Genomic DNA, 26859 nt, shown 5'->3' on the forward strand with positions numbered 1-26859 from the left:
GAAAAGAAATACAGTAGAGTCAATGAGAAACTACACACAAGGAGTCAATGTGCAAAAGACGACAAACTGCAGATAATAAATATAATTAAGTAAATAATTGCTGAGAACACGAGTTGTAGGGTCCTCCAAAGTCAGTCCACAGGTTGTGGAGTCAGTTTATTGTTGAGTGAATGAAGTTATCTACACTGGTTCAGGAGCCTGATGGTTGAAGGGTAGTAACTGTTTCTGACCATGGTGGTGTGGGACCTAAGGCTCCTGTACGTACTCAAGTTGGGTTTATTGTCATTTGCACAGGTACAGTGAGGCACAATAAATAACTTGTTTAGGGCAGCATCTCAGGCATGTACACAGTTACGGGCAACATATAGAATATAACTTGTGTATAAGTTATACAAGAGAGTGAAGAGAAAGCAGTTTAGGGCCCTGAAGTCTTTCTCCATGACCACACTGATGTGGAACATGGAACAGTACAGGGCATGAGTAGGCCCCTCATTCCATGATGCCTGTGCCACACACAATGCTGAATTAAACTAATTCTCACCTGTCTGTATAGGGCGCACATCCTCCATCCCAGCATATTCATATATCTGTCTAACCACCCCTGTCGTATGTTTCCAGGGACACACCACACTTTATGTGAGAAAAAAAACTTGGCCGCATATTTCCCCGAAACTTTCCCCCTCTTATTTGAAGTGCATGTCCTCCAGCACTTGATGTTTAGATCCTGAGAAAAAAAGATTCTAATGTCTACCTTATCTATGCCTCTCACAATCTTATAAACTCCCTTCAGGTTTCCTCTCAGCCTTTGATGCTCCAGAGAAAACAGCTCAAGTTTTTCCAACCTCTCATATAGTTCATACCACTAATCCTGGCAAATGTCTTCTTAACTTAAAATTGTTTCTTGAAACTGCATGCAAGTCAGGGTTTGTACGATCAGCCTAGTCATCTCTTTTAAGTCTCTAGTCTCTTTTTGTCTAAGACTCCGGTGTCTCCTCCCTTCTCTCCTCCCCCAGTTCGAGCCCAAGACCCCTTCCTCCCCCCACCAGCCCCTTCCTCCCCCACTAGCCACTTCCTCCCCACCACCAGTCCCCTTCCTCCCCCCTCCAGCCACTTCCTCCCCACCACCAGTCCCCTTCCTCCCCACCACCAGTCCCCTTCCTACCCCCACCAGTCCCCTTCCTCCCCCCACCAGTCCCCTACCTCTCCCCCCCACCAGTCCCCTTCCTCCTCTCCCCCCCCCACCGGTCCCCTTCCTCTTCCCCCCCCACCAGTCCCCTTCCTCTCCCCCCCCACCAGACCGCTTCCAGTGTGAAGGTCAGTGTATTCCAAAGGCTGTATTAAAACTGACTGCAGTTCAGCAAAGGTTAAAAATCTGGACTTTCTGGTACAGCAGTTCCTGAGAACACACCCTGCATTTTCAAATAAAGTAATTCACCTGTTCTTAAGAGCCTGTTTCATTATCTTGCCTCCAATATTAGAATATTTGTTCTCACCCTCTATTTCTTGATCCCACCATCCAAAGATAGAGATGTTCTGGCAGAGTACAACAAACTCTATATATTTTCAGCAGAAAATGTTTTAAATTCATCTTCTGAAAAGTAACCTCCTCAGATTTTGCTGAACGTTGTCGGTTAATGCTTGGAGGACTGGACTGCATAATGCTTTGGCAACTAAACTATTGACACCATCAGCACTTCAGGCGGTGTGAGCCTATATGCCACACTTTGTGCAGTAATTTCACATCCGAAGAAACTACAGATCCTGGAAATCTGGATTATCAACTAGTTCAGTGATCACCTGTGGAAAGAGAAACGGAGCTAATGTTTCAGCTAAAAGATCCTTTACCAGAGTGTGAAGTTTGCATGTGAAGTGCAGCAAAGTTTAGATGTGGCACAGGACAGTCGGACATTGCACAAAGAGTCCACACTCACACCTGGGGTCTGAGTGACTGCAGCCCCAATTTGAAGAGACTATCTCTTAGCTTCTGACTTCATTCTGGCATTGCTTTATTAGTGAGTGAAAAGCTGATCTCCCATATTGTTCGTGCACAGATGCACTGAGGCAGAACAAGATAAAACGAGAACAATGCAGAATGAAGTGTAAAAGCTACTGAAAAGAGTGCGATGCAGGAAAATGATAATTGGCAATATTATAACAAGGTAGATTGTGAGGTCCTTCAGAAGTCTGATAGCAGTATGTAAAAGCTGTCCATGAGCCAGCCGGTTCAGGCTTTCTGACTTCTATCCTCTGTCCAGAGGGAGAGGGGAGAAGAGAGAATGCCTGGGTTGGGTGAGGCTTTGATTATGCTGTCTGCCTCACTGAGGCACTGAGGAATGTAGACAAAGTCCAAGGAGGTGAGGTTGATTCCTGTGACGTGCTGAGCTGTGTCAACAACTCTCTGCAGTTGCTTGCCAGAACAAGACGTTGTGAATCCACCCAGAATGTTTTCTATGGCAGATCAATAAAAATTGGTAAGACAGCCAACTGTGGGGATACAAACTTTTGGAGCGGGGTTTGCTCGGTGTTGTGACTGCCGCCGGTTCTCCGTCCTTGTCTTGGTTGCTAACCTGCGCTTGTAAACAACTGGTTGCTGTAACTAAGTCACGCACTTGGCGTTTGGCTCTGCCCGCAGCGGTGATCCGTGCCGGTCACCACGTTTCCAGAGGGGAAAGGAAACAAAAAGGCGCAACATTTTTACATCAAATCTTGCAGTGTAACGTTCTTGATTACCATAATCATTGATAACAGGGGACACAAGTGATTTCAGGCACTGCGAGTCCGGGGCAACACAAAACGCTAAAGGAACACAGCGGTCAGGCAGCATCTGTGGAGGGAAATGGACAGTTGACGTTTCAGCTCAAGACTCTTCGTCAGGAGAGTTATTAACAAACATTCCTTAACAAACAAAGAATCCTGCTTTGTACCTGGTCCGCCGGCTCTGAATCCTGTTCCATACCTGGTCCGCCGGCTCTGAATCCTGTTCCGTACCTGGTCTGCCGGCTCTGAATCCTGCTCCGTACCTGGTCGGCCGGCTCTGAATCCTGTTCCGTACCTGGTCTGCCGGCTCTGAATCCTGCTCCGTACCTGGTCGGCCGGCTCTGAATCCTGTTCCGTACCTGGTCTGCCGGCTCTGAATCCTGCTCCGTACCTGGTCCGCCGGCTCTGAATCCTGCTCCGTACCTGGTCCGCCGGCTCTGAATCCTGTTCCGTACCTGGTCTGCCGGCTCTGAATCCTGCTCCATACCTGGTCTGCCGGCTCTGAATCCTGCTTTTTACCTGTTTCGCCTGCTCCGTATCCTGCTCTGCTCTGGTTGCCGGCCTGTTCTGTCCGATTGGTATTGTTCCCTTGCTCAGGCCTCCATTTTTCCGCCTGGGAGGCAGCCCTGCCCGGGATCCATGTGGCCCGCCCTGAGGACTCCTCCTGCCTCGCCTGAACTCTGGGATCCTCCCGCCTTGCCTGATTCCGGGATCCAGCCCCACCTGCATTACCCTTTGCATGCCATGGCATCCCCGTTCTGTCCTACCCCTAGTACTTCAGTGCCTGCATCCTGCATTTGGGTCCATTCCATGTCCGCTCCTGACACGCTGTTTCTTGGAACATGGAAGACTGCAGGGTGACCTTGAAGAGGTGCTTGACATTATAGACAGATTGACTGCTCAAAGTCTTCCTCCCAGGGAAAGGGAATCAAATTGTAGAGGATGTAGGTCAAGGTGAAAGGGGAAAGATGTTAAAGAGGGGCAATATCTTCAAACATAGGGTGGTGTGTGTATGGAATGAGCTGCCAGAGATATTTGGATAGGTACCTGGATAGGGAGGGGTTTACAGGGATATTAGCCGAGTGCAGGCAAATGGGACTGGCGCAGACGGGCACCATCATTGGCATGGACGGGTTGGGTCAGAGGGTCTGCTTTCATGCTGTAATACACAGTGAGTATTGCATAAGAAGTACATTCAAGTCCAAGTTTAATGTCATTCAGCCACACGTGAACACCCATGTATACAGACAAACAAGACAGCATTACTCCAGGGACAAGGTTCAAAACACAGTACCAACAGTCACACACAGCACAAGCTGCAAATAGTACATATAAGATATCAGTAAAATACAGTCACACACAAAAAAATAGCCTAAGACCCTGAGTCATGAATGTTGCAGGAGCTTTTCTTCCGCTGAGCAAACACTGGGGACACATCCACCGACTCCCGCTTGGATGCCAGACCAGAGCACCTCCGGAGGAGCACGCCAACTCCGACACTTCTCCCCCGGGTGGCTGCAAATGGGTGACACTGCAGCTTGAGGCCCGGTCCTCACTACAACCGTAGCCACGCAGCTCCCACGCCGTCTGCCCCCACCGTCCTCCGATAAACTAGTGAATCGGACTTGCAGTATTCCTTATTAACAATGTCCAACAGGTTCTTGCGATCAGAAGAAAAGCGACTAAGACAATCACCGCCGTCACTCATCGACTCCTTCGACACCTCTCTGATGCAAGCAGCAGTACGATCCACACCAAATCCAGCTCCTTCAGTTTCTCCGCCAATTGCTGCTGGATTGGACCTCTGAACTGTAGTAATATCGCTCTAACTGCTACCCTGCCGTGGCGCCTCATGCCAAACCATTGGCAACTGGGAAATATTTTCCCTTCAGTGTACATGATTAACTCTGCTTTGTTTGTGATTTCAGAAACTGGAGAATGAACGGGAAATCTTGGATGGCCACTCAGACACAGCAGAATCCACTGCACGTAAGTGCCTGTTTGTAATAAATAAGCCGCGTCTGGATTTACGGACTCTGCAGTAGGTCACTGATTAACAGAACAAATAGGAAAGGAAGAATCCCAGGGTGCTTCTTGATTTTTCTGAAGTGGCAGAAACTAAAAGGAGACTTGACAAAACTTTATAAAAATTATGGGAGGCATTGATAGAATAGACAGGCAGTTTTGTTTCCCAGGGTCCAAAGTATCCAATACTTGAAGGCATGTGTTTAAGCTGACAAGGGGGTAAGTTTGAAGGAAATGTGCAGGACCAGTTTATTTTTATTTTACACAGAGGGTTTACAAAGTGAAACCCAACATCGTGAGTGGCAGTGATGCTTCACTCACAGACGAGCTTAATGCCTTTTGTGTTCATTTTGAAAAGGGGAAGAAAACTACAGCAGCGAGGGTTCCTGCACTATCCGGTGTCTCTGTGACTTCTGTCTCGGAGGCCAACATCGGGCTGTCTTTCAGGCGAGTGAACCTTTGCAAGGCAACGGGCCCCTATGGAGTACCTGGTCGGGTTCTGAAAACTTGAGTCAACCAACTGGCAGGGTTATTCAAAGACATTCTCAATCTCTTACTACTACAATTGGAAAATCCACCTGCTTCAAAAGGGCAACGATAATACCAGTGCCCAAGAAGAGCAGCGTGAGCTGCCTTAGTGACTATCATCCAGTAGCACTCACATCTATTGTAATGAAGTACTTTGAGGGGTTGGTTATGCCTAGAATTAACTCCTGTCTAAGAAAGGACCTGGACCCATTACAATTTGCTTATTGCCAAAATAGGTCAACAGTAGATGCAATCTCATTGGCTCTTCATTCAGCCTTGGATCACCTGGACAATAGAAATACCTACGGCAGGATGCTGTGTATTGACTACAGCTACAAAGTTGTTAACACCATCACTCCTACAGTTCTGATCCAGAACTCCAAAGCTCCAGAAACTGGGCCTCTATAGCTCCCTCTGCTACAGGATCCTCAGTGTCCTAACTGGAAGAGCGCAATCTGTGCAGATTGGAAATAACATCTCCACCTCACTGATAATCAAATTGGCATGCCTCGGAAGTGTGCTTAGCCCACTGCTCTACTCTCTATACCCATGACTGTGCGGCTAGGCACAGCTGAAATGCCATCTGTAAATTGCTGATGATACAACCATTGTTGGCAGAATCTCCAGTGATAAGAGGACGTACAGAAGCAAAATATACCAGCTAGTGGAGTGGTGTCGCAGCAACAACCTTGCACTCAACGTCAGTTAGACCAAGGAGCTGATTGTGGATTTCATGAAGGGTAAGATGAGGGAACATGAACCAATCCTCATAGAGGGATCAGAAGTGGAAAGAGTGAACAACTTGAAGTTCCTGGGTGTTAGTATCTCTCAGGACCTAACCTGATCCCAACATATCGATGCAGCTATAAAGAAGGCAAGAGAGTGGCTATATTTCATTAGGAGTTTCAGCAGATTTGATTTGTCAGCTAAAACACTCACTAATTTCTACAGATGTACTATGGAAACCATTCTAATTGGCTGCATCACCATCTGGTATGGGGGTGGGGCTCCTGCACAACAGAAAAGTAAGATGACCAGAGTTGTAAAATCAGTCGGCTCCATCATGGACTACAGCTTGTCTTTCAGTACTCTCATCCCCTCAAAACAAATCAATAAGTTTCACAGTCCTGGCATCAATACCTCCTTGTGTAACTGGATCCTCAATTTCCTCACTTGAAAACCCCAGTCAGTTCAGAATGGCAACAGCATCTCCTCCATAATCTCCATCAGCACAGGTGTGCCACAAGGCTGTGTGCTGAGCCCCCTGCTCTACTCGCCTAACACTTAAGATCGTGAGGTTAAGCACAGCTCCAGTGCCATATTTAATTTTGCCGATGATGCCACTGTCATCGGCTGAATCAAAGGTGGTGATGAAGCGGCACAGAGGAGGAAGATTGAAAATCTGGCTGAGTGGTGCCACACAACAAACTCTCACCAAATGTCAGCAAGACCAAGGACCTGATTATTGACTTAAGGAAGAGGAAACCAGAGGTCCCTGAGCCGCTCCTCATCGGGGGATCAGAGGTGGAGAGCATCAGCAACTTTAAATTCCTCTGTGTTATCATTCCAGAGGATCTGTCCTGGGTCCAGCGTGTGTGTGTCATTATGAAGAAAGTTTGGCAGCGTCTCTACTTTCTCAGAAGTTTGTGAAGATTCAGCATTCATCCAAAACTTTGATAAACTTCTATTGATGTGTGGTGAAGAGTATATTGCCTGCCTGCATGATAACCTGGTATGGAAACACCAATGCCCTTGAATGGAAAAATTTACAAGAAGTAGTGTATATGGCCCTGTCCATCACTGATAAAGTCTCCCCTCTATTGAGAACATATACACAGAGCACTGTCACAGGAAAGCAGCATCCATCATCAAGGACCCCCAACATCCAGGCCATGCTCTCTTCTCACTGCTGCCATCAGGATAGAGGTACAGGAGGCTCAGTACTCACACCACCAGGTTCAGAAACCATTATTACCCCTCAACCATCAGGCTCTTGAACCAGTGCGATGACTTCATTCAACTTCACTTGCCCCATCAATGAACTGTTCCAACAACCTATAGACTCACTTTCAAGGATTATTCATCTTATTTTCTTGATATTTGTCAATTATAAATTATTATTATTATTTTCTTTTTGTATTGGCACCATTTGTTGTCTTTTGCACATTGTTTGGGGCAGACTTTCATTGATTCTATTGTGTATCTCGTGTTTACTGGCGAATAGCTGCAATAAAATTCAAGAGAATGAATTTCAGGGTTGTATATGGTGACGTATGTCCTTTGGTAATAAATTTACTTTGGACTTTGACCATGTCTATACTTACCACCAAGTACTTATCAGCTCTGCTCTGATATTATAGCACTCAGTCTGTACCCATTATTATGTCTTGGCAGTTCATTATATTCCTTAACTACCATAAGAGTACCTCTCTCTTAGTGTTCCAGATTTCAATAACTCTCTGGGTGAAAATATTCTTCCTTAGATCCTCCCTAAAACATCTTACTCACTTTTATACCTATGTCTGCTGCTCATAGACATGCTTCTGACATGTGAAAAATGTTTCATACTATCTTTCCACATAGTGTTTTATAATTTTATACACTTCTTTCAGAAACCCTCTCAGCCCCCTCTGCTACAGGAAATCAACCCAGCCTATCCAATCTCCCCTTATAACCGAAACACTCCATCCCAGATAGTATCCTGCTAAATCTCTTCTGCACCCTCCCAATGCAATTGCCATCTTTGTTTCATTCTGCAGCCAGGCTTTACACAACACTCTAGGTGTAACCTAACTAAAGTTGCCACCTTCTGGTTCCTTTGGACCTGTACACCATGCTTTTACATGGCTTGCATGCCCTGCATTTACTGGACTCCCCAACGTGAAACATCTTAATACGTAATAGGATTAAATTCCATCTGCCATCTTCTCAGCCCAATTTACAAGATGATTAGCCCAAGTCCACCCCCTTCATTGTTAACAACACTGCTGATTTTAATATCATCCACAAACTTACTTATCATACCCTTGATATTCGCATCTAATTTGTTATAAACTCAGTGGCCACTTTATTAGGTACACCTGTATGCCTGCTCATTAATACAAATATCGAATCAGCTAATCGTGTGTCAGCAACTCAATGTATAAAAGCATGCAGACGTGGTCAAGAAGTTCAGTTGTTGTTCACACCAAACATCAGTGTGGGGAAGAAATGTGATCTGAGTGACTTTGACCGTTGACTGATTGTTGAAGTGATCGAGAATCTCAGAAGCAGCTGATCTCCTGGGGTTTTCATGCACAACAGAATCTGGAGTTCACAGAGAACGGTGCAAAAAACAAAACAAACATTCAGTTAGTGGCAGTGAATGCCATGTGGGTGAAAAATCCTTGTTAATGAGAGAGATCAGAGGAGAATGGCCAGGGTGGTTCAAGCTGACAGGAAGGTGACAGTAACTCAAATATCCACACATTACAACAGTGGTGTGCGGAAGAACATGTGAAGTGGATGGGCTAGAGCAGCAGAATCCCATGAACATCCACTCGGTGGGTGCTTTATTTGGTGCAGGAAGTGGCTAATAAAGTGGCCACTGAGTGTCTATAACAAACAGCAAGAGTCCCACTGTCAATTGCTGCAGTACACTGTTAGTCACAAGCTACTCATAAACACAATCCCTCAGTACTGCCCTCTGTCCCCTACAATAAGCCAGTTTTGGATTCAGCTTGCCAATTTACTATGGATCACATTGGCTTTAGTCAAGTAGGTCATCAGAGAAAGAATGAGGCCCATTGGCAACCAAAAGGGCAATTGGTACATGGTGCCAGAGGATGTGGGCAATGCCTTAAGTTCATTCCTGATAACCACCATCCTCTGTGTGAAGAATTTGCCCATTGGATCTTCTTTAACTTTCTTCCTTATTAACTTGAATCATGTACCATCCAGTTCTAGACTTCCCTGCCATGGGGGAAAATATTCTGATTACTAATCTTTCTTTTCAAATCTTTTTATTATTATTATTCAAAAATAGCACAGGTACATCGAAGTAACAACACTTACAGTGCCTCAAAAAAAAGAAATTATCTTAAAGATTGAAAATTTTGTGAATTAAAAAACCCTACTAAGCAAGAAAAGTGAGAAAAAAAGAGAAACCCATTGGGGGTACAACCCCGGAGCCATGCGTCATGCAAAAAGCTTCTAAAAATAAACATCAAGCTGCCAACAAGAAAGAAAGATACATCAAGAAAAAAAATCTACACTTAGATCGTGGAGGAAATCTACCAGTTAACTGAAATAATAATAATTAGCAACTGAGCCCCATCTCTTCTCAAAATCAAATAAAGGTTCAAAGGTTTGACTTCTAATTTTCTCCAGAGACACAGCATCACTTAGAGAACCACTGTGACAAAGTAGGAGCTGATATATCCTTCCATTTCAACAAGATGGCCCTCGGAGCTATCAATGTAACAAATGCAATAACATGTTGGTCAGACACAGAAATACCATGGATATTTTGAGGAATTATTCCAAAAACATAATCAATTTATTAGGTTGTAAGTTAATTCTGAGTGCTTTAGAAATTGTCGAAAAGACTGACTTCCAAAACTGTTTTAATATAGAACATGACCAGAACATATGTGTCAGTGTAGCTATCTCAGTTTTACATCTATCACAATACTTGTCAACATTGGAAAATACTTTAGAAAGTCTCTCCTTCATCAAATGGTAACGATGTGCAATATTAACTTGAATCAGTGAATGACTAGCGCAGATTGAAGAAGAGTTAACCAGCTTCAGAATCCGTGTCCAATCCTCCCATATAAAAGTCAAATTGAGTTCCTTCTCCCAATCCTGTTTAACCTTAAGTAAAGACGCTTATCCCATTGTAATATTAAATTATAAATTCTTCCAATAGAACCCTTCATCGAAGGGTTCATATTCATAATAGTATCTAACAAGTCAGCCTCCAATTTGTAAGGAAAATTACTTAAATATTTTTGTAAAAAATGTCTAACTTGAAGATATTGTAAAAAGTGTGAATATGAGAGAGAATATTTATTGACTAGTTGTTCAAAAGACATCAATCTGCCTTTTTTTCACAATAATTTTAGTCAGAAGAAAAAACAAGATTTACAGAGTGCAACATATAGATACATCTCAACATAAATTGTGTACATTCATATATTGTAATAAAATTGATCAAAATGTTATAGCATATTACATAATCAAAAATTTAAAGATAGGTCATACATCATAAAAGAAATTTTTTATATAAGAAAGTCAACCCCCTACCAACTACCAAAGAAAAAATCTGATGGATGATAACAGATAATTATCTAAAAAAACATATTCGCTTAAGAAGAGAAGATAGAAATATGCATAAAAGTCTGTGCACTGTTAAACTTTATAAATTGGAAAAGTAATTTAGGAAAGGTCCCCAAATATCATAAAAAGATTGTTTCGAATTTAAGACTGAGCAGCAGATCTTCTCTAAATTTAAATAAGACATAATATCACATAGCCATTGAAGATGTGTAGCAGGGGTAGACTCCTTCCATTTAAACAAGATTGCTCTCCTTGCTAAAAGAGAGGTAAAAACTAAAACCTGTAGGTTAGGAGTAGTTAAAGTTATATCTTCATTTGCAATAATACCAAACAAGGCAGTAAGGGGATGTGGGTCAAATTGGACCCTAATAAGTTGTGAGAAGGTATGGAATACCTCCCGCCAAAACTTTTCAATTTTAGGACAAAACCAAAACATATGAATTAAATAGGCATCAGCAGAGTTGCATTTATTACAAAGTGGAGAAACATTTGGATAAAAACTGGACAGCTTCTGCTTAGAAATGTAAGCACTATGAACCACTTTAAATTGTAGAAGAGAATGACGAGCACAGAAAGATGATTTATTAACCCATTTAAGAATTTTATTCCATCTTTCATCAGAAATCTGACAAGTTAGGTCATCTTCCCAAGCTTTTTTTATTTTATCTAAAAAGTCTTGTCTGGAATCAATCAACAAGTTATAGATACCAGTAATAGAACCATTAACAAAAGGTTTTAAATTTAAAAGATCATCCAGTAAATTTTTATCAGGACCTATAGGAAAAGTAGTTAATTGGGAACGTAAGAAATCTCTAATTTGAAGGTATCTGTAAAAATATGTTTTTGGCAGTGCAAATTTAATTGACAATTGATCAAATGAAGCAAGAGATCCTGAGATAAACAGGTCCCAAAAACATTTAATACCTAGTTCATCCCAATCCTTCAAGACTTTGTCAGTTATGGAAGGGATAAAAAAATAATTGAGAATGGGAGATGATAATGAAAAATTCACTAAACCAAAAAATTTTCCAAATTGAGACCAGATCCTTAAACTTTGCTTAACAATTATGTTATCTGTTGTTTTATTTGCCGAAAAGGAAGAGTATGATCCAAGAAGAGAGACAATAGAGGAATTTTTTACAGAATTAACTTCTAAGGAGACCCATGATGAGCAATCTTTACGATAAATATAATAGGACCAAAAAGTAATATTCCTTATATTGGCAGCCCAACAGTAAAACCTAAAATTGGGTAAGGCTAATCCACTCATCTCTTTATTTCTTTGTAGGTAAACTTTACTTAAACGAGTTTGTTTATTATTCCAAATATAAGATGTTAAAATTGAATCTAAAGAATCAAAGCAGGTCTTAGGAATAAAAATAGGTAAAGCCTGAAAAAGATATAAAAATTTAGGAAGAATCTTCATTTTAATCGAATTAATTTGGCCAATTAGGGATAAAGAAAGAGGAGACCATTTAGAAAATGTCTTTTTCACATAATTCACTAAGAGGTTTAAGTTTTCTTTAAATAAATTCTTGAACTATTTAGTAATTGTTACACCTAGAAATGTAAATTAACTTGTAACAACTTGGAATGGAAATTTGGCATTTGATGACATTAGGTCATTTGAAGGAAATAGCCATCAGGTCCTGGGGTCTTACCAGAATGTAAAGCACGTATAGCCTCAGCCGCTTCTTCATTGGAAATAGGCTGATCTAACTGTGTTAGGCTATCAGCAGACAATGTAGGAATGTTGATATTACTGAAAAAAGCATTCATATAGGTATCATCTGAAGAAGAATCAGATTGATACAACTTAAAGTAAAAGTCATTAAATACGTTGTTAATTTCAGAATGGTTAGATATCTTAGTACCATTATCTTAAAAAATTTCTGTGATTTGATGATTAACTGTAAAAGATTTTAAGCGATTGGCTAATAAACTACCTGTTCTATACCTGTGAATGTAAATTTGAGCTTTATCGCTCAGCAGCTGTCGTTCAATTGGGTAAGTCAGCAGAAGATTATACTTGGATTGGATTTCAATCCGCTTATTATATATACTTGGATCTGGAGATAGGGCATATTTTTGATCAAGATCTTTCAATATCGCTGCTAGGTCAGACCTTTCTTTGTCAGCTTTTTTCTTTATGTAGGTAGAGTAAGAGATAATTTCTCCATGAATATATGCTTTAAAAGTATCCCAGACTATGGTACCAGCAGTATCTCCTTTAAAATTTTCTTTAAAGAAAAAAGTAATATGGTTTTCCAAAAACTTTAGAAAATTTTTATCAGATAACAATGATAAGTTAAAATGCCAACTTCTACTTGATACAGAATAAACAGGTAATCATAAAGCCAGAAGCACAGGTGCATGATCAGACAAAGCAATCTCCTTATAATCACAGGATCGTACCAGTGGAAGCAAGTTCCTATCTATAAAAAAGCAGTCAATCCGAGAGTATATATGATGAACCTGAGAGAAATATGAATACTCCTTTTCTTGGGGGTGCAAAAAACGCCCCATGTCAAGAATACCACATTGAAATAGAAAAGATTTAAAAAGTAGGATTGATTTATTAGTGAAAGGGGTTTTACTTGAAGAACGGTCTAATATAGGGTCAAGCCAAAAATTAAAATCTCCACCCATCACTAAGGAATACCGATTCAAATCAGGCATAAAAGAGAAAAGACGTTCAAAGAACAAGGAGTCATCTGTATTTGAAGTGTGTACATTTGCAAATACCATTAGTTTATTCTCAAGACTACCCAAAACAATAACAAAGTGCCCATTTGTATCAGAAATTAAATTATGTTGAATAAAGGATACATTCTGATCAAACAGAATAGAGACGCCTCTCGATCTAGATTGAGAGGGTGAGTGAAAATGTATACCTTTCCATCCTTTGAAAGAACATGAAATATCATCTTTAGGAATATAGGTTAGAAAGATTATATGAGTTTTAAGTTTCCGTATATGTGAAAATCTTATTTCGTTTAACAGGGTTATTTAGACCTTTCACATTAAAACTGAATATATTAATAAAAGAATCCATCAAGTATCCTTTAGTAATGTATAAAAGGTAATCACAGACACGCAAATAGTGAATAAATAAAACAGTAAAAACATCCAATCAGCTTTCTGGAAGAACCCATTTCCCCCCTCTCTCCCCCCAAAGACAGAAATCAGCCAAGGGAGGCTGAAGACTAATTCTAACGTTCCCAACCCAAAACTCCAGTGGCTCCAGAAAATATTTATGTATAGCTGTGCTGAATAAACAATTGTAAATGTATATATACAAAAACAAAATATCCAAGTAAATAAGTTTGCTATTTATGAAAAAAAACCCCATGGGAAAATATAAGTATTAGTCTTGGTAAAAAGGAAAGACAATAAAATCAAATGTTAGTAGAAACCAATAAGAAAAACAACATATACTTGCGGGTGCAAAAAAAGGAATAAAGAAACAAATAGAAAATAATTAGAAAGGGAAATGGTTTAGATAGCTTCCTACATGACTAATTTAAGGCATTCAAGGGAGAAAAAAACCCAAAATGACAAAATGGTAAAATAATGAAAAAAAAACAAAAACCAGCAATAAGAAATATAGAATATTGTATACTATTGAAAAACAGTAAAAGACCAAAAGGTATATACATAATCAAAAGATAGGAAAGATCAGAGTGAATTTAAAGTAAAGCAAAACACCCTATAGTTTCATTCCTCAGTAATTACTACATGTACACCCTACATAATTACCTTCAGTCGAATTACTAAAAGGAAGATAAAAATCAACATAACATTGAAAGAATATAACGTTTTGTTTAAAAAGAGCTGCGAAAAAGTAACATTAGAGGACTCATATAAAGGCGAAAAACAGCAAAAAAGAAAATGGATGCGGTCTTTTAACTTCAGGTGTTCAATCAAGTAATTGGCGCTTTGTTGATAAGGTTTCTTGGTTTACAAAGCCTTAATTATTTGTTTGATTAAGTAATTGGTGCCTTGTTATCTTTCAAACTATGCAAAGCTGCCTTCTTTAAATAAATCCAAAAAAGAATTTATACCTTTATTTTTCCAAAGTAAAAAAATTGGATCACTCCAGGAAGGTTTAATAAAGTAATTACGATAAATTATATTACAAAGTTTAATTTTTTTAAGATTAAAAGAACTGCGGAACTGGAATCAAATTTGTAAAGAGTGCTTAACCACAGGATATAGGTTTAAATTAGCAACTTTAGCTAATTGTATAGGTAGAGCAACTCCTAATGATGAAGTTGAATAAAACTGTTTCACAGCTCTCAATGCCGAACATTCCTATCACCCCAATATAACCAAAAGGACATATATCGCAAATTAACAGCCCAATAATACATTCTTAAATTAGGCAAAGCGAGACCTCCATCCTTTTTCAACTTTTGTAAATTACATTTACTAATTCTTGGTCTTTTATTATTCCAAATAAAAGATAGAATAATATAATCAATCCGATCAAACAACTTCTTAGTCAAAAAAACAGGAATATTCTGAAATAAATATAAACATTTTGGTAAAATCATCATTTAAACTACATGAATACGACCAACAAGTGAAAATGTAAGTGGGCTCCATCTACTAAATGAATACTTCATAGAATCCACTAAAAGAGGAAAATTGGCTTTATAAAGATCCTTATATTTTTTAGTAATTGTAACACCTAAATATCTAAAAGAATCCGTAACTTTAAAAGTAATATTATCATATATAGAGATAGATTAATTTAAAGGAAGTAATTCACTTTTACTAAAGTTTATTTTATATCCTGAAAAGTCTCCAAATTTGTCAAATAATTTTAGCAAAGCAGGAATAGATTCTTCAGGCTTAAATATATATACACCAATAAATCATCAGCAGGAAGAGAGAACATGGTCTCATTCACAAATATACCATGAATATTTTTGGCTTCACGAAGAGCAATATCCAGGGGTTCTAATATTAAGTTAAATAACAAAGGACTTATAATGGACAACCTTGTCTTGTCCCCCATGATAGCTGAAAAAAGGAGATCTGCAGTTATTAGTGACAACCGTAGCAATAGGACCTTTATATATAATTTTAATCCAATTATTAAAATTAATATCAAACCAAATTTTTCTAAAACACTAAATAAATATCTCCATTCGACTCAATCAAATGCTTTTTCAGCATCCAAAGATACAACGCATTGTGGAGTTTTAGAAGAGGGCGAATATATAATGTTAAATTGTTAAATAGTCTCTGAACATTTGAAAAAGAATAACAACCCTTTATAAAGCTTGTTTGATCTTTAAAAATGATTTCACCCAAAATACTCTCCAACCGATTGGCCATTATCTTTTAGAGAATCTTAGCATCAACGTTCAATAATGAAATAGGTCTGTATGTAGCACAATCAGTAGGATCTTTATCCTTTTTGGGAATTAAAGAAATAGAAGCCTCATAATAAGTAGAGGGTAAATCACTTTTCACAAAAGAATCTTTAAACATCTCCAACATATATGGAGAAAGCAATTTTCCAAATGTTTTATAAAATTCTACAGGATAACCATCAAGTCCCGGGGCCTTACCAGACTGCATTGAAAAAATAGCTTTATGAATTTTGGATTCAGTAATTTGGGCATTAAGAGTTTTTTGATCCTCGGCAGAAATTTTAGGAAAAGTAATCTTTCGTAAAAAGGCATTCATTTCAGAAGAATCTACTGGACATTGAGATTTATAAAGTTCAGTATAAAAATCTTGAAAAATCTTATTAATTTCTTCATATTCCCAAGCCAGGGTACCATCCTTTCTACGAATTTTCAAAATCTGCCTTTTGGCTCCAACCAATTCTAATTGAGATGCAAGTAGTTTATTATTTTTATCTCCAAACATATAAAATTAGCTCTTTAACTTAAGTAGATAACCTTCAATTGGATGAGTTAATAATAGGTTATATGGTGATTGAAGTTCCACCCTTTTTTAAAATAAGTCAATATTAGGGGACATCACATAAATATTATCTAAATCTTTAATTTGTTTTGAAATTTTATCTAATTCTGCTTTAGTCTGTTTTTTAAGTTTAGCTGAATAAGAAATAATCTGACCACGTAAAAATGCTTTGAATGTATCCCATATAATTAATTTGGACATACCTCCTATATCATTAAAAAGAAAAAATTCTTTTATCTGGCTTTCAATAAAACTGATAAAATCAGAGTTTTGCAATAAAGTCTGAGACTTTATTTTTAGACGGGCAAAAATGACATAATCAAATTCAAAGGACAAACTCAAAGGCGCATGATCAGATATAGAAATAGTATCATATTCACAGTTTTTAACACTAGGCAAAAAGTGGGGATCAACTATAGTATAATCAATCCTCGAATATTTTTATAGATGTGTGAAAAAAGGAAAGTTCTCTGTTATCAGGGTGCAAATGCCTCCATAAGTCGATCAACCCAAAATTGATCAAAAAGGAGTTAATAACTGACGCAGAATGATTTTGAAGTCACTGATTAGTTGAGCTCTTGTCAATCATAGGATTTAAACAACAGTTAAAATCCCCACCCATTATCAACATATTTATTTAAATCCGGCAATAAAGCAAATATTTTTTTTGAAAAAGAAGGATCATCTAAATTAGGACCGTACAAATTGACCAAAACAACCTTTCTATTACAAATCACTCCTTTAACAAATAGAAATCTACCTTTAGAATCTGATTCAATATCCTCTTGAGTAAATATATTAGATTTAATAAAGATAGATTCACCTTTAGTTTTACTCTGAGAAGTAGAGTGGAACTGCAAGCCATTCCACCATCCAAAAAACCTATTTTGATCTCCTGATTACTAATCTTACCTATATCTCATGTTTAAAAGCTCACCCCACAGCTTCCTACATTCCGGTAGGAATAACCCAAGAGAATCCATCTCTCTCTGTGATTACATCCCTCTATTTCAGGCAGCATCCTGCTGAACTTGTTCTGCACTCTCTCTGTTACTTTCACATCTTTCTTCACTCAGAGGTCGAGGTGTGGAATGAGCTGCCAATGGAGGTGGTGTACATGAGATCAGATTGAAACACTTAGGAGAGGCTTGGATATGTACACAGATGGGAAGGGTATGGAGGGCTGTGGCTTGTGTGCAGATAGATGGAATCAGGCTGCACAGATCAGATGGGCTGAAAAGCCTGTTGCTGTGCTGTAGTTCTCCATTTCTGTGACTCCCGTGTGGTGACCAGAACTATGAACAATGCCCTTGCGTGCAGTCTAACCAATGTTTTGTAAAGTTCAATATCACATCCCAACCTTTATTCTCAATTATTTGGTCTGCGAAAGCAGGTATACCAAATACCTTCTTCACTATCCCGTCTACAGTTCCCTTTGTACATCAACATTCCTGGTAGGATCTTGTTCAAGGATTTATTGAAGTCTACGTAAGCAGCAAAACTGTATACTTGGTTCCCTCTTCAAAAACTGAACTAATTAGTCATGTATGATCTGTGGCCAGTAAAGGTTTAAATATTTCTGCCAGGGCCTTCAGCAAGTGCCTTCCTTACCTCCCACAGCAGCCTGGCACACATTTCCTCAGGCCCTGGGGATTTATCCACCATTAAGGCATCTGTTCCCACTTTTTAATCTTAATATGGTCTCAAATTCCCTTGTCTAACAGAAACCTACAACAACACTTCCTTTATCCTTTGTGAACACAGATGAAAAATATTCATAAAGACCTCGCCCACATCCTCTGGCTCCATGTACAAAGCCCATTTGATCCCCAGTGGGCTGTCCACTTTCCCTCTTGTTGTTGATATCCTAAATAATACCTTGTGATTATCCTTAATCTTACTTCCATGTCTGCTGGTGATACTCTATGGCTCCTCTTCAGATCCTTTGTGTCTACCCAAAAGGGTGAACTTCAAGGGGCCACTAGGGATGGGCAATAAATGCTGGCCTAGCTGGTGATGCCCACATCCCATAAATGAATATTTAAAACAAAACCTACCAATGCGCAAATCTTTGGGATGTGGGAGAAACTGGAGAACTTGGGAGGAACACTTGTGGTCACAGGGAAAGCATGCAAACTCCACATGGGCAGACTGGAGATCAGGACTTGCTGGAGGCGTGATGCTGTGGCTTTTCCAGCTGACCACTGTAAATTCCTCATACTGGCACAAAATTATTTCCCGGCTTCCACTCCCTTCTCATCCTTCCACAGTTAATGATTCCTAGGTAAAATTGTGACCCTCGTTCCTCACTCAGTTCTCTGATTGTTTCTCCTTACCTTCCCGTTTCCCTAGCTGGAAATGGGTCCATGAGCGAGCAGGGAGTTGAAGAGCAGAGGTTTTGCAAAGAAGGCTGATATAGGGTACAGATGTTAAGAATCACTAAGTATGCAGATAGTGTGAAAATAAAATAAATAATCGTTTCCCATTCTTGAGAGTAAGGATCAATGTAATTAGTAAAAGAGCAATATCAATGTGGGGAAAATCATCTGTTTGCATCATGAATGATTGAGATTTGGAAAATACTATCTGATAGATTGATGGAATATGACCATAAGATATGGGAACATGATTAGGTCATTTGACTGATCCATTTTCCTTCTCAGCCTCAATCTCCTGCCTTCTCCTCTCATCCCTTTGTCCCCTGACTAATCAAGAATTTATTAAACTTTGCCTTAAATATATCCAATGATTTGGCTTCCACACTGTCTGTGGCAACAAATTCCACAGATTCACCACTCTGGGTAAAGGAATTCCTCCTCATTTCAGTTCTAAAAGGACACCCCTCTATTCTGAGGCTGAGTCCTCTGATCTACACTCTCCCACCATAGGAACCATCGTCTCCACATCCGCTCTATCGACCTTTCAAAATTCCATAGGTTTCAATGAAGTCACCCCTCGTCCTTCTGAATTCAAGTGAATATAGGCCTCAGAACCATCAAACATTCTTCATGTGACAAGCCATTCAATCCTGGAATCATTTTCATGAACCTCCTTTGAATCGTCTCCGGTGTCAGCACATCCTTTCGAAGATAAGAGGCTCAAAACTGCTCACATTACTCCAGTTGAGGTCTCACCAGTGTTTTATAAAGTCTCAACATTGCATACTAGTCCTCTTAAAATGAACCTAACATTGCATTTGCCTTCCTCATCACTGACTCAACTGCAAATTAACCTTTAGGGAATCCTGCAAGTCCCTTTGCACCTCAGATGTTTTAATTTTCTCTTCATTCAGAGGATAGTCTACCCTTTTATTCTTTCTACCATACACTTTCTGACATTGCATTTCATCTGCCCCAATCTTCTTCCCTCATTCTCTAAATCTAAGTCCTTCTGTAGCCTATCCACTCCACCTAACTTTGCAACAAAGTCATCCATTCCATCATCCAAGTCATTGACATATATCATAAAAAGAAGATTTCCTCATGTTAGGCTCCCTTTATTCCCAATCTTTGCCTCCTACCGATCCGCCACTGCTTTATCCATGCTAATATCTTTTCTGTAATACCACAGGCTCATAGCTTGTTAAGCAGTCTCACGTGTGGCACCTTGCCAAAGGACTTTAAAAAAATCCAAGTACATCACATCCACTGATTCTCTTTGTCTATCCTGCTTGTTATTTCTTCAAAAAATTCCAGCAGATTTGTCAGGAAATATTTTCCCTAGAGGAAGCCACGCTGACTTTTATCATGTATTTCCAAACACCATTTGGGAAGAACTCAGGAACAGGAAGAGTGCATTCGCACTGATGGAATCGTACTGAAGACCCCTCAATAGCCACTGGGACACTGAGGAACAGATGTGTGATCAGATTAAGGAAATGTGTAAAAATAATAGTTGTTCTCATGGGGAATTTCAACTTCACTAATATAATCTGGAATCTTCTTAGTGTCAAGGGTTCAGATGGGCAGAGTTTAAGTATATCCAGGAAGGTTTCTTGCATCAATATGTGGATGATCCAATGAGAGGAAGCATCATACTGGACCTGATGTTGGGTACTGAGCCTGGCCAGGTGACTGACCTTTCAGTGGGTGAGTAGTTAGGGAACACTGACCACAACTCCTTAATTTTCAGGATAGCTATAGATAAGGATATATAAGGATAGATATGGAGAATTTTACATCCAAGTAGGGCAAGCTATGAGGGCACTAGGCAGGAACTAAGAAGTGTTAATTGGGATTGCCTTTTTTCTGGCAAGTCCATGTCAGACATGTTGAGTGTGTTTAAAGATCAATTGCACAGAGGACAGGGAAAGTACGTTGCTGTTAGAAGGAAGGAGATGAAAAGATAATTGAACCTGGATGTCCAGAGAGGCGATCAATTTAATCAAGAAGAAAAAGGAAAAGTATGTAAAGGTTTGGAAGTTAGGATCAAACAGAGCACATAAGGATTAGAAAGAAGCCAGAAAAGAACTAAAGAAGGGAATTAGAAAAGTCAAGAGGGGCCTTGACAAGTCGGATTAAGGTGAATCCTGAGGCATCCCATACATACATCAAGCGTAAGAGGATAACTAGGGAGAGGGTGGGACCACTCATGCATAAAGAGGAGAACATTTAATTGGATGTGGAGAATGTGCGTGAGGTACCTAATGAGTACTTTGCTTCAGTATTTACCAAGGAAAAGGGTATGGAGGATCAGAAGATCAGTGCTGAGTGTTAAGATATGTTAGGGCATTTAGAGGTCAAGTAGGAGGAAGTGTTGAGCCTCCTGACGAGTATTAAGGTGGAAGTCCCCAGGTCCTGATAGGATTTACCCCAGGTTATTGAAGGACGCAAGAGATGAGATTGATGGGGCCTTGACAAGTATCTTTGTGCCCTCTTTAGCTACAGGTGAGCGGCTAATATTGTACCTCTATTTAAGAAGGGAACAACAGAAAATGCTGGGAGTTAAAGACTGATTAGCCTTACATCAGTTGTGGGGAAATTATGGGAGAAAAATCTGAGGGATAGGGTATATGGGCATTTGGAAACCCATTGGCTAATTCAGGAGAACCAGCCAGCATGGCTTTACCAATTGATTGAGTTTTATGGCAAGATGACGAGAGAGATTGATGAGGGTAGAGCAGTGGATGATGTCTACATGGACTTTAGTAAGGCATTTGACAAAGCCCCTCATGGGAGGCTAATCCAGATTATGATGCATGTGGTCTGCAGCAAATTGGCTGTTTGGATTCAGAACTGGCTTGCACACAGAAGACAGAGGGTAGTGGTTGAAGGGACTTATTCTAGCTGGTGGTCTGTATTTGTGGAGTTCTACAGGGGTCAGTGTTGGGACCTCTGTTGTTTTGTGACGTATATAAATGACCTGGATGAAAATGTAGGTGGGTGGGTTAGGAAGTTTGCAGATGATACCAGGATTGGTGGAGTTGTGGATAGTGTAGAAGACTGGCAAAGAATACAGCATGATGCAGATATGGGCTGGGAAATGGCAGATGCGGTTTAACCCAGATGAATGTGAGGTCTTGCACCTTGATAGGGCAAATGCAAGGAGACAGCACACTGTCAAGTGCAAGATCCTTAACAGAGTTGTTTAGCAGAGAGATCTTGGGATCCAAGTTCATAGCTCCTTGAAAGTGGCTAGACAGGTCAATAAGGTGGTTAAGAAAGCTTATGGAATGCTTGCTTTTACATGTAGAGGCACTGAACTCAAAAGTTAAGGGGTAATGTTGCAACTTTATAAAACTCTGCTAAGGCCACATCTGGAGTATTGGGTACAGTTCTGGTCGCCCCACACTATAGGAAGGATGTTGAGGCTTTGGAGAGGTTTACCAGGATGCTGCCTGGTTTAGAGGGCATGTGCTACCTTGAGAAGCTGGATAAACTTGGGTTGCTTTCTCTAACCCCTAGTTCCCTCTGTTTTATCAACACGCATTAATGCTGTGTGCTAAATTAGCAATATATATTGCTACAGGTGTAATGTTTGGATCAATTTCCTTTGACTCCCTTTAGCAGTACTTATTGACTGGTAATTGACCATGCACATTGATCTGTTGCTCATTCTCTCTCTCTCTATCACACACACACACATTGCAATCTGAACATACCAGTTAACCTCACCTCCACATGCGTGCTTTTCTTTAATTAGTATGTCGTTGTAAGGACACAACAGGTTCTTTCTGAAACAAAATAGTCTGCCTTCCAACAATAGGGTGCCTCATCAAAAAATATTGTGGAAAATAAAAGCTCACTGCAAGTTTGTGTATGATACTTGTTAGTAACTTTGCAGATCATGATAAAAGAGATTTCAATCTAGACATGATGAAAGTTATCAGATGCTGTCAAGATATCTTGATCAACTAGATAAGTGGGCCAAGGATCAGCAAATAGCTTTCTATCCAGATAAGTGGGAGGTGTTGCATTTTGGGAAGTCACCTCTTACAGAACCCTGGGGTATACACCATCCGGTCCAGGTGATTTATCTACCTTCAGATCTTTTACTTTCCCAAGGATCTTCTCTCCAGTAACAACAACTTCACAAACTTCTAACCCCTGACACTCTTGGACTTCCAGCATATGGCTAGTGCCTTCCACCGTGAAGACCAATGCAAAAACCTATTTGGTTCATACACTATTTCCCAGTCCCCCATTACTACCTCTCCAGCATCATTATCCAGCAGGCTGATATATACTGTCACCTCTCATATACACTTAATGTATTTGAAGAAACTTCTGGTACCCTCTTTAATGTTATTGGCTACCATACTTTTGTATTCCATCTTTTCCTTCTTAATGACTCTTTTAGTTTTTAAAAGCTTCCCAGTCCTCCAACTTCCCACTAATTTTTGCTCTATTATCTTTGGCTTTTATGCTGGCTTTGACTTCTCTTGTTAGCCATGGCTGTGTCAACTTTCCTTTAGAATACTTCTTCCTCTTTGGGATGTGCATATCCTGTGCTTTCTGAATCACTTCCAGAAATTCCATCCATTGCTGCATCATCCTGCCAGGTGTTTTTTTCCAACCAATTCTGGTTAACTCCACTGTCATGCCTATGTCATTCCCTTTACTCCATTCATTCCCGGAATCATTCTTATGAACCTGCTCTCCAATGACAACACATTCTCTCTGAGATATGGGATCCAAAACTGTCGACAATACTGCAAGTGCGGCCTGACTGGTGTCTTATAAAACCTCAGCATTATCTCCTTGCTTTTATATTCTATTCCCCTTGAAATCAATGCTAACATTACATTTTCCTTCTTTACCATAGACTCAACCTGTGAAATAACCATCTGAGAGTCTTGCACGAGGAGTTCTAAGTCCCTCTGCACCTCTGATGTTTGAACCTACTCCCCATTTAGATAAGAGTCTGCACTATTGTTCCTTTTACCAAAGCTGATAGGGACCTATCCACACAGACTCAAGGCTGTAATTGCTGCTAAAGGTTCATTTACTAAATATTGACTTGAAGGGGGTGAATATTTATACAATCAATTATTTTGTGTTTTACATTTGTAATTAATTTAGATCACTTTGTAAAAATCTGTTTTCATTTTGCCACAAAGGAGTCTTTTTCTGTTGATAGGTGTCAAAAGAAGCCAAATGAAATCCACTGTGATTCAACGTTGTGAAACAATAAAATGTGAAAACCCCCGGGGGGTGGGGAGGAGGTGATTGCTGTTTGTAGGTGCTGTAGGTTCGATGGAAACATTTTAAAGGGAATTGAACAAGTACTGTAGGGATGTGAGGATACCAGAATATGGGAAAAGAACAGAGAAGTGATCCTGACTAGAGTTATTCAAACTTGACTGAGAAAATGCCTTCTAAGAAAATTCTATGCTATTCCATTTGAGATCAAAATATCAACTTGCATTTCTACCAAAACTTTTAATGTATATAAACCTCTCAAGACTCTTCACCAAACTGATCAAATATAGATATCAGGACAACAAAGATAATAGTTTTAATACCGATGTAACTGCTTCAGTAATGACCCACCTGAAATTCCAAGGTTACCACTGCTAACGTGTTCCCTCTATATTAACTTTACTTATTTCCCCCCATACTGTTAAATGTTTCATTCCAGCTCCTGTACCATTAAATGTTTCATTCCAGCTCGCGAACCGTTAAATGTTTCATTCCAGCTCAGGGAATTCCTTTTATTTCTGAGATACTGAAACAGCAACAAAGGTGACTGCTCATTCACCTGGGTTGTTCTGGGCCATTGCATTCCCTCAATCCTTTTGTTCCTTTAGAAGTTCCAAAAGGATAATATTCAGCTGTTCCACTCCATCCCCGAGATATATCTGTCTGTTGTGAAAATAATTTTTAAAAACCACAAGTGCTGGGAATCTGAAGGAAAACAAAACAGAAATTGCTAGAAACACTCAGCAAATATTTACTTGGACCAACCAGCACAACCCTAATCACTAAAGTTTAACAACATCATGACTAATTCGATCATGTTACAATAAAATGGACTTATTTGTCCAAATGGCGTTCTTGTAATTTTTTTTTTGGGAAGAAATGTTTACAATTTGTGCTTAATTTATGTTCCCTGTGTATGAATGCTGTTTATCTGATGTTCCGTGCCTGTGAAGCTGCTGGCATGCAAGTTTTTCACTCCACCTGTATCTTCATGTATTTGTGCATATGACAGTAAACTCAACTTTGACTCTGAGGTCAGGCAGCATTTGAGGAAAGAGAAACAAAGTTAAGCTTGTCTGCTTGGTGGTCTCTGCCCTCCATTGCACTCTGTCGATAAGATGTCCATGACAGAGGTTGGACAAACCTGGGCTGTTTTCTCTGGGGCAGCGGAGGCTGAGGGGAGATCAGACTGAGATTTTTAAGATTATGAGAGGCATTGATAAAGTATATGAGCAGTATCTTTTCCCCAGGGTTGAAATGTCCGATACCAGAGGGCATGGATTTAAGGTGAGAGGGGTAATTTCAAAGGAGATGTGAGGGGCAAGTTTTTTTTACACAGAGAGTGTTGAGTACCTGGAATGCACATCCTGGGGTGCTGTAGAGACAGAAACATCAGACACTTTTAAGAGACACTTAGGCCGGTTTCCAGTGACGTCATCGTCGAGAATGGCAGCTTAGGTCACTAGCTCCTCCGGAAAAACATGTATTAAGCCCCATTAACCCATCAAATATAATATTTTTCGAAAAATATTTGAACTGAAAAGAGGGGTAAGAATGGGGAGAAGAAATGGAAATTAAAAAAGCAACACTGCGGAGCCTGGGTCCGAGAGGAGTGCAGTTAGCGGCTCTCCGACCCGACCGCGTGCTAGCGAGGCGGCCGCTGGGCCTTGTTCAGACGAAGTGGTGAATGTCTTCGAAATCCTGAAAGAAATAATGGAGGTCCAGAAAGATATAAAGCAGTAGCTCCGTGATATTAAGGCAGAGCTCACCAGCATTAATCAAAAAATAGCTGTGGCAGAGACTCGCATTGAGAAGGTGGAAGATCACGTTCAAAACGTGGAACAGATACTGAGCAAGACAATAAAAATCATACACCACCAAGAAGGTAAACTGCTTGATCTGGAGGGAAGATCATGGCGGAAAATTAGCAGAATCTACAACATTCCCGAAGGAGCGGAGGGCCCGTCTATGACGGAGTTTGTTGGAAAGTTACAGCGGGACGCGCAGGATCTTCCCCTGGCTAAGAAGCTGGAAATCGAGAGAGTGCATCGCGCTCTAGTCCCAAAACCTACCCAGGGTAGAAAACCACAATCAATTGTAATTAAATTCCTTCGGTACAGCACCAAGGCGGAGATTCTACAAAGGGCCTGGGATAAGAGAGTGTTTTTAGAGGATAAATTAATATATTTCGACTAAAATTACCCTCCCGCGGTCCTCCAGAAACGCAAAGAATACTCTGAAGTAAAGCGAGTACTAAAGCAAAATAAGATTAGATTTCAAACTCCATACCCTGCTAAACTTCAAGTGTTTTATGACAATGGGATGCAGTTATACCAGACAGTGGAAGAGGCGACTACAGACATGAGGGCCAGAGGGTTGCCCGTCAGCATGACAAAAACAAAAGAAAGCCTGGCTGAGGAATTGTCTCACTCGGCTTGGGAAATAGTGCGAGAATCGAGAAGGCAGGAGACGGGAGGAAGCAGAGAGAAACATATCAGGAAGAGACCGGGAGTTTCCCAAAGACAGTCCTCACCCCTTTCAGAAGAGCCATAAGGTTTGGCTAACTTAAAAAATGCTGAGAAGCTAAACAGAAGCAAAAGTACACAGTGATATATCTATCTCAAGAAATACTTATTATAATGTGGAT

At 39.9% G+C, this 26859-nt stretch overlaps 1 protein-coding gene across 5 annotated transcripts in view; it reads left to right on the forward strand.

The window, feature by feature from the left end:
* The window catches only part of zgc:112416 (uncharacterized protein LOC550509 homolog), a 92715-nt gene that overhangs the window by 11934 nt on the left and 53922 nt on the right, over window positions 1-26859 (forward strand). For all 5 annotated transcript variants that reach the window (XM_059967408.1, XM_059967407.1, XM_059967406.1 and 2 more), the window contains exon 2: window positions 4686-4746. In XM_059967408.1, the coding sequence (XP_059823391.1) occupies window positions 4686-4746 (61 nt within the window). The remainder of the gene's footprint in view (window positions 1-4685; window positions 4747-26859) is intronic.

The sequence above is a fragment of the Hypanus sabinus genome, chromosome 4, assembly GCF_030144855.1.
Source record: "Hypanus sabinus isolate sHypSab1 chromosome 4, sHypSab1.hap1, whole genome shotgun sequence".
NCBI lineage: Eukaryota > Metazoa > Chordata > Chondrichthyes > Myliobatiformes > Dasyatidae > Hypanus > Hypanus sabinus.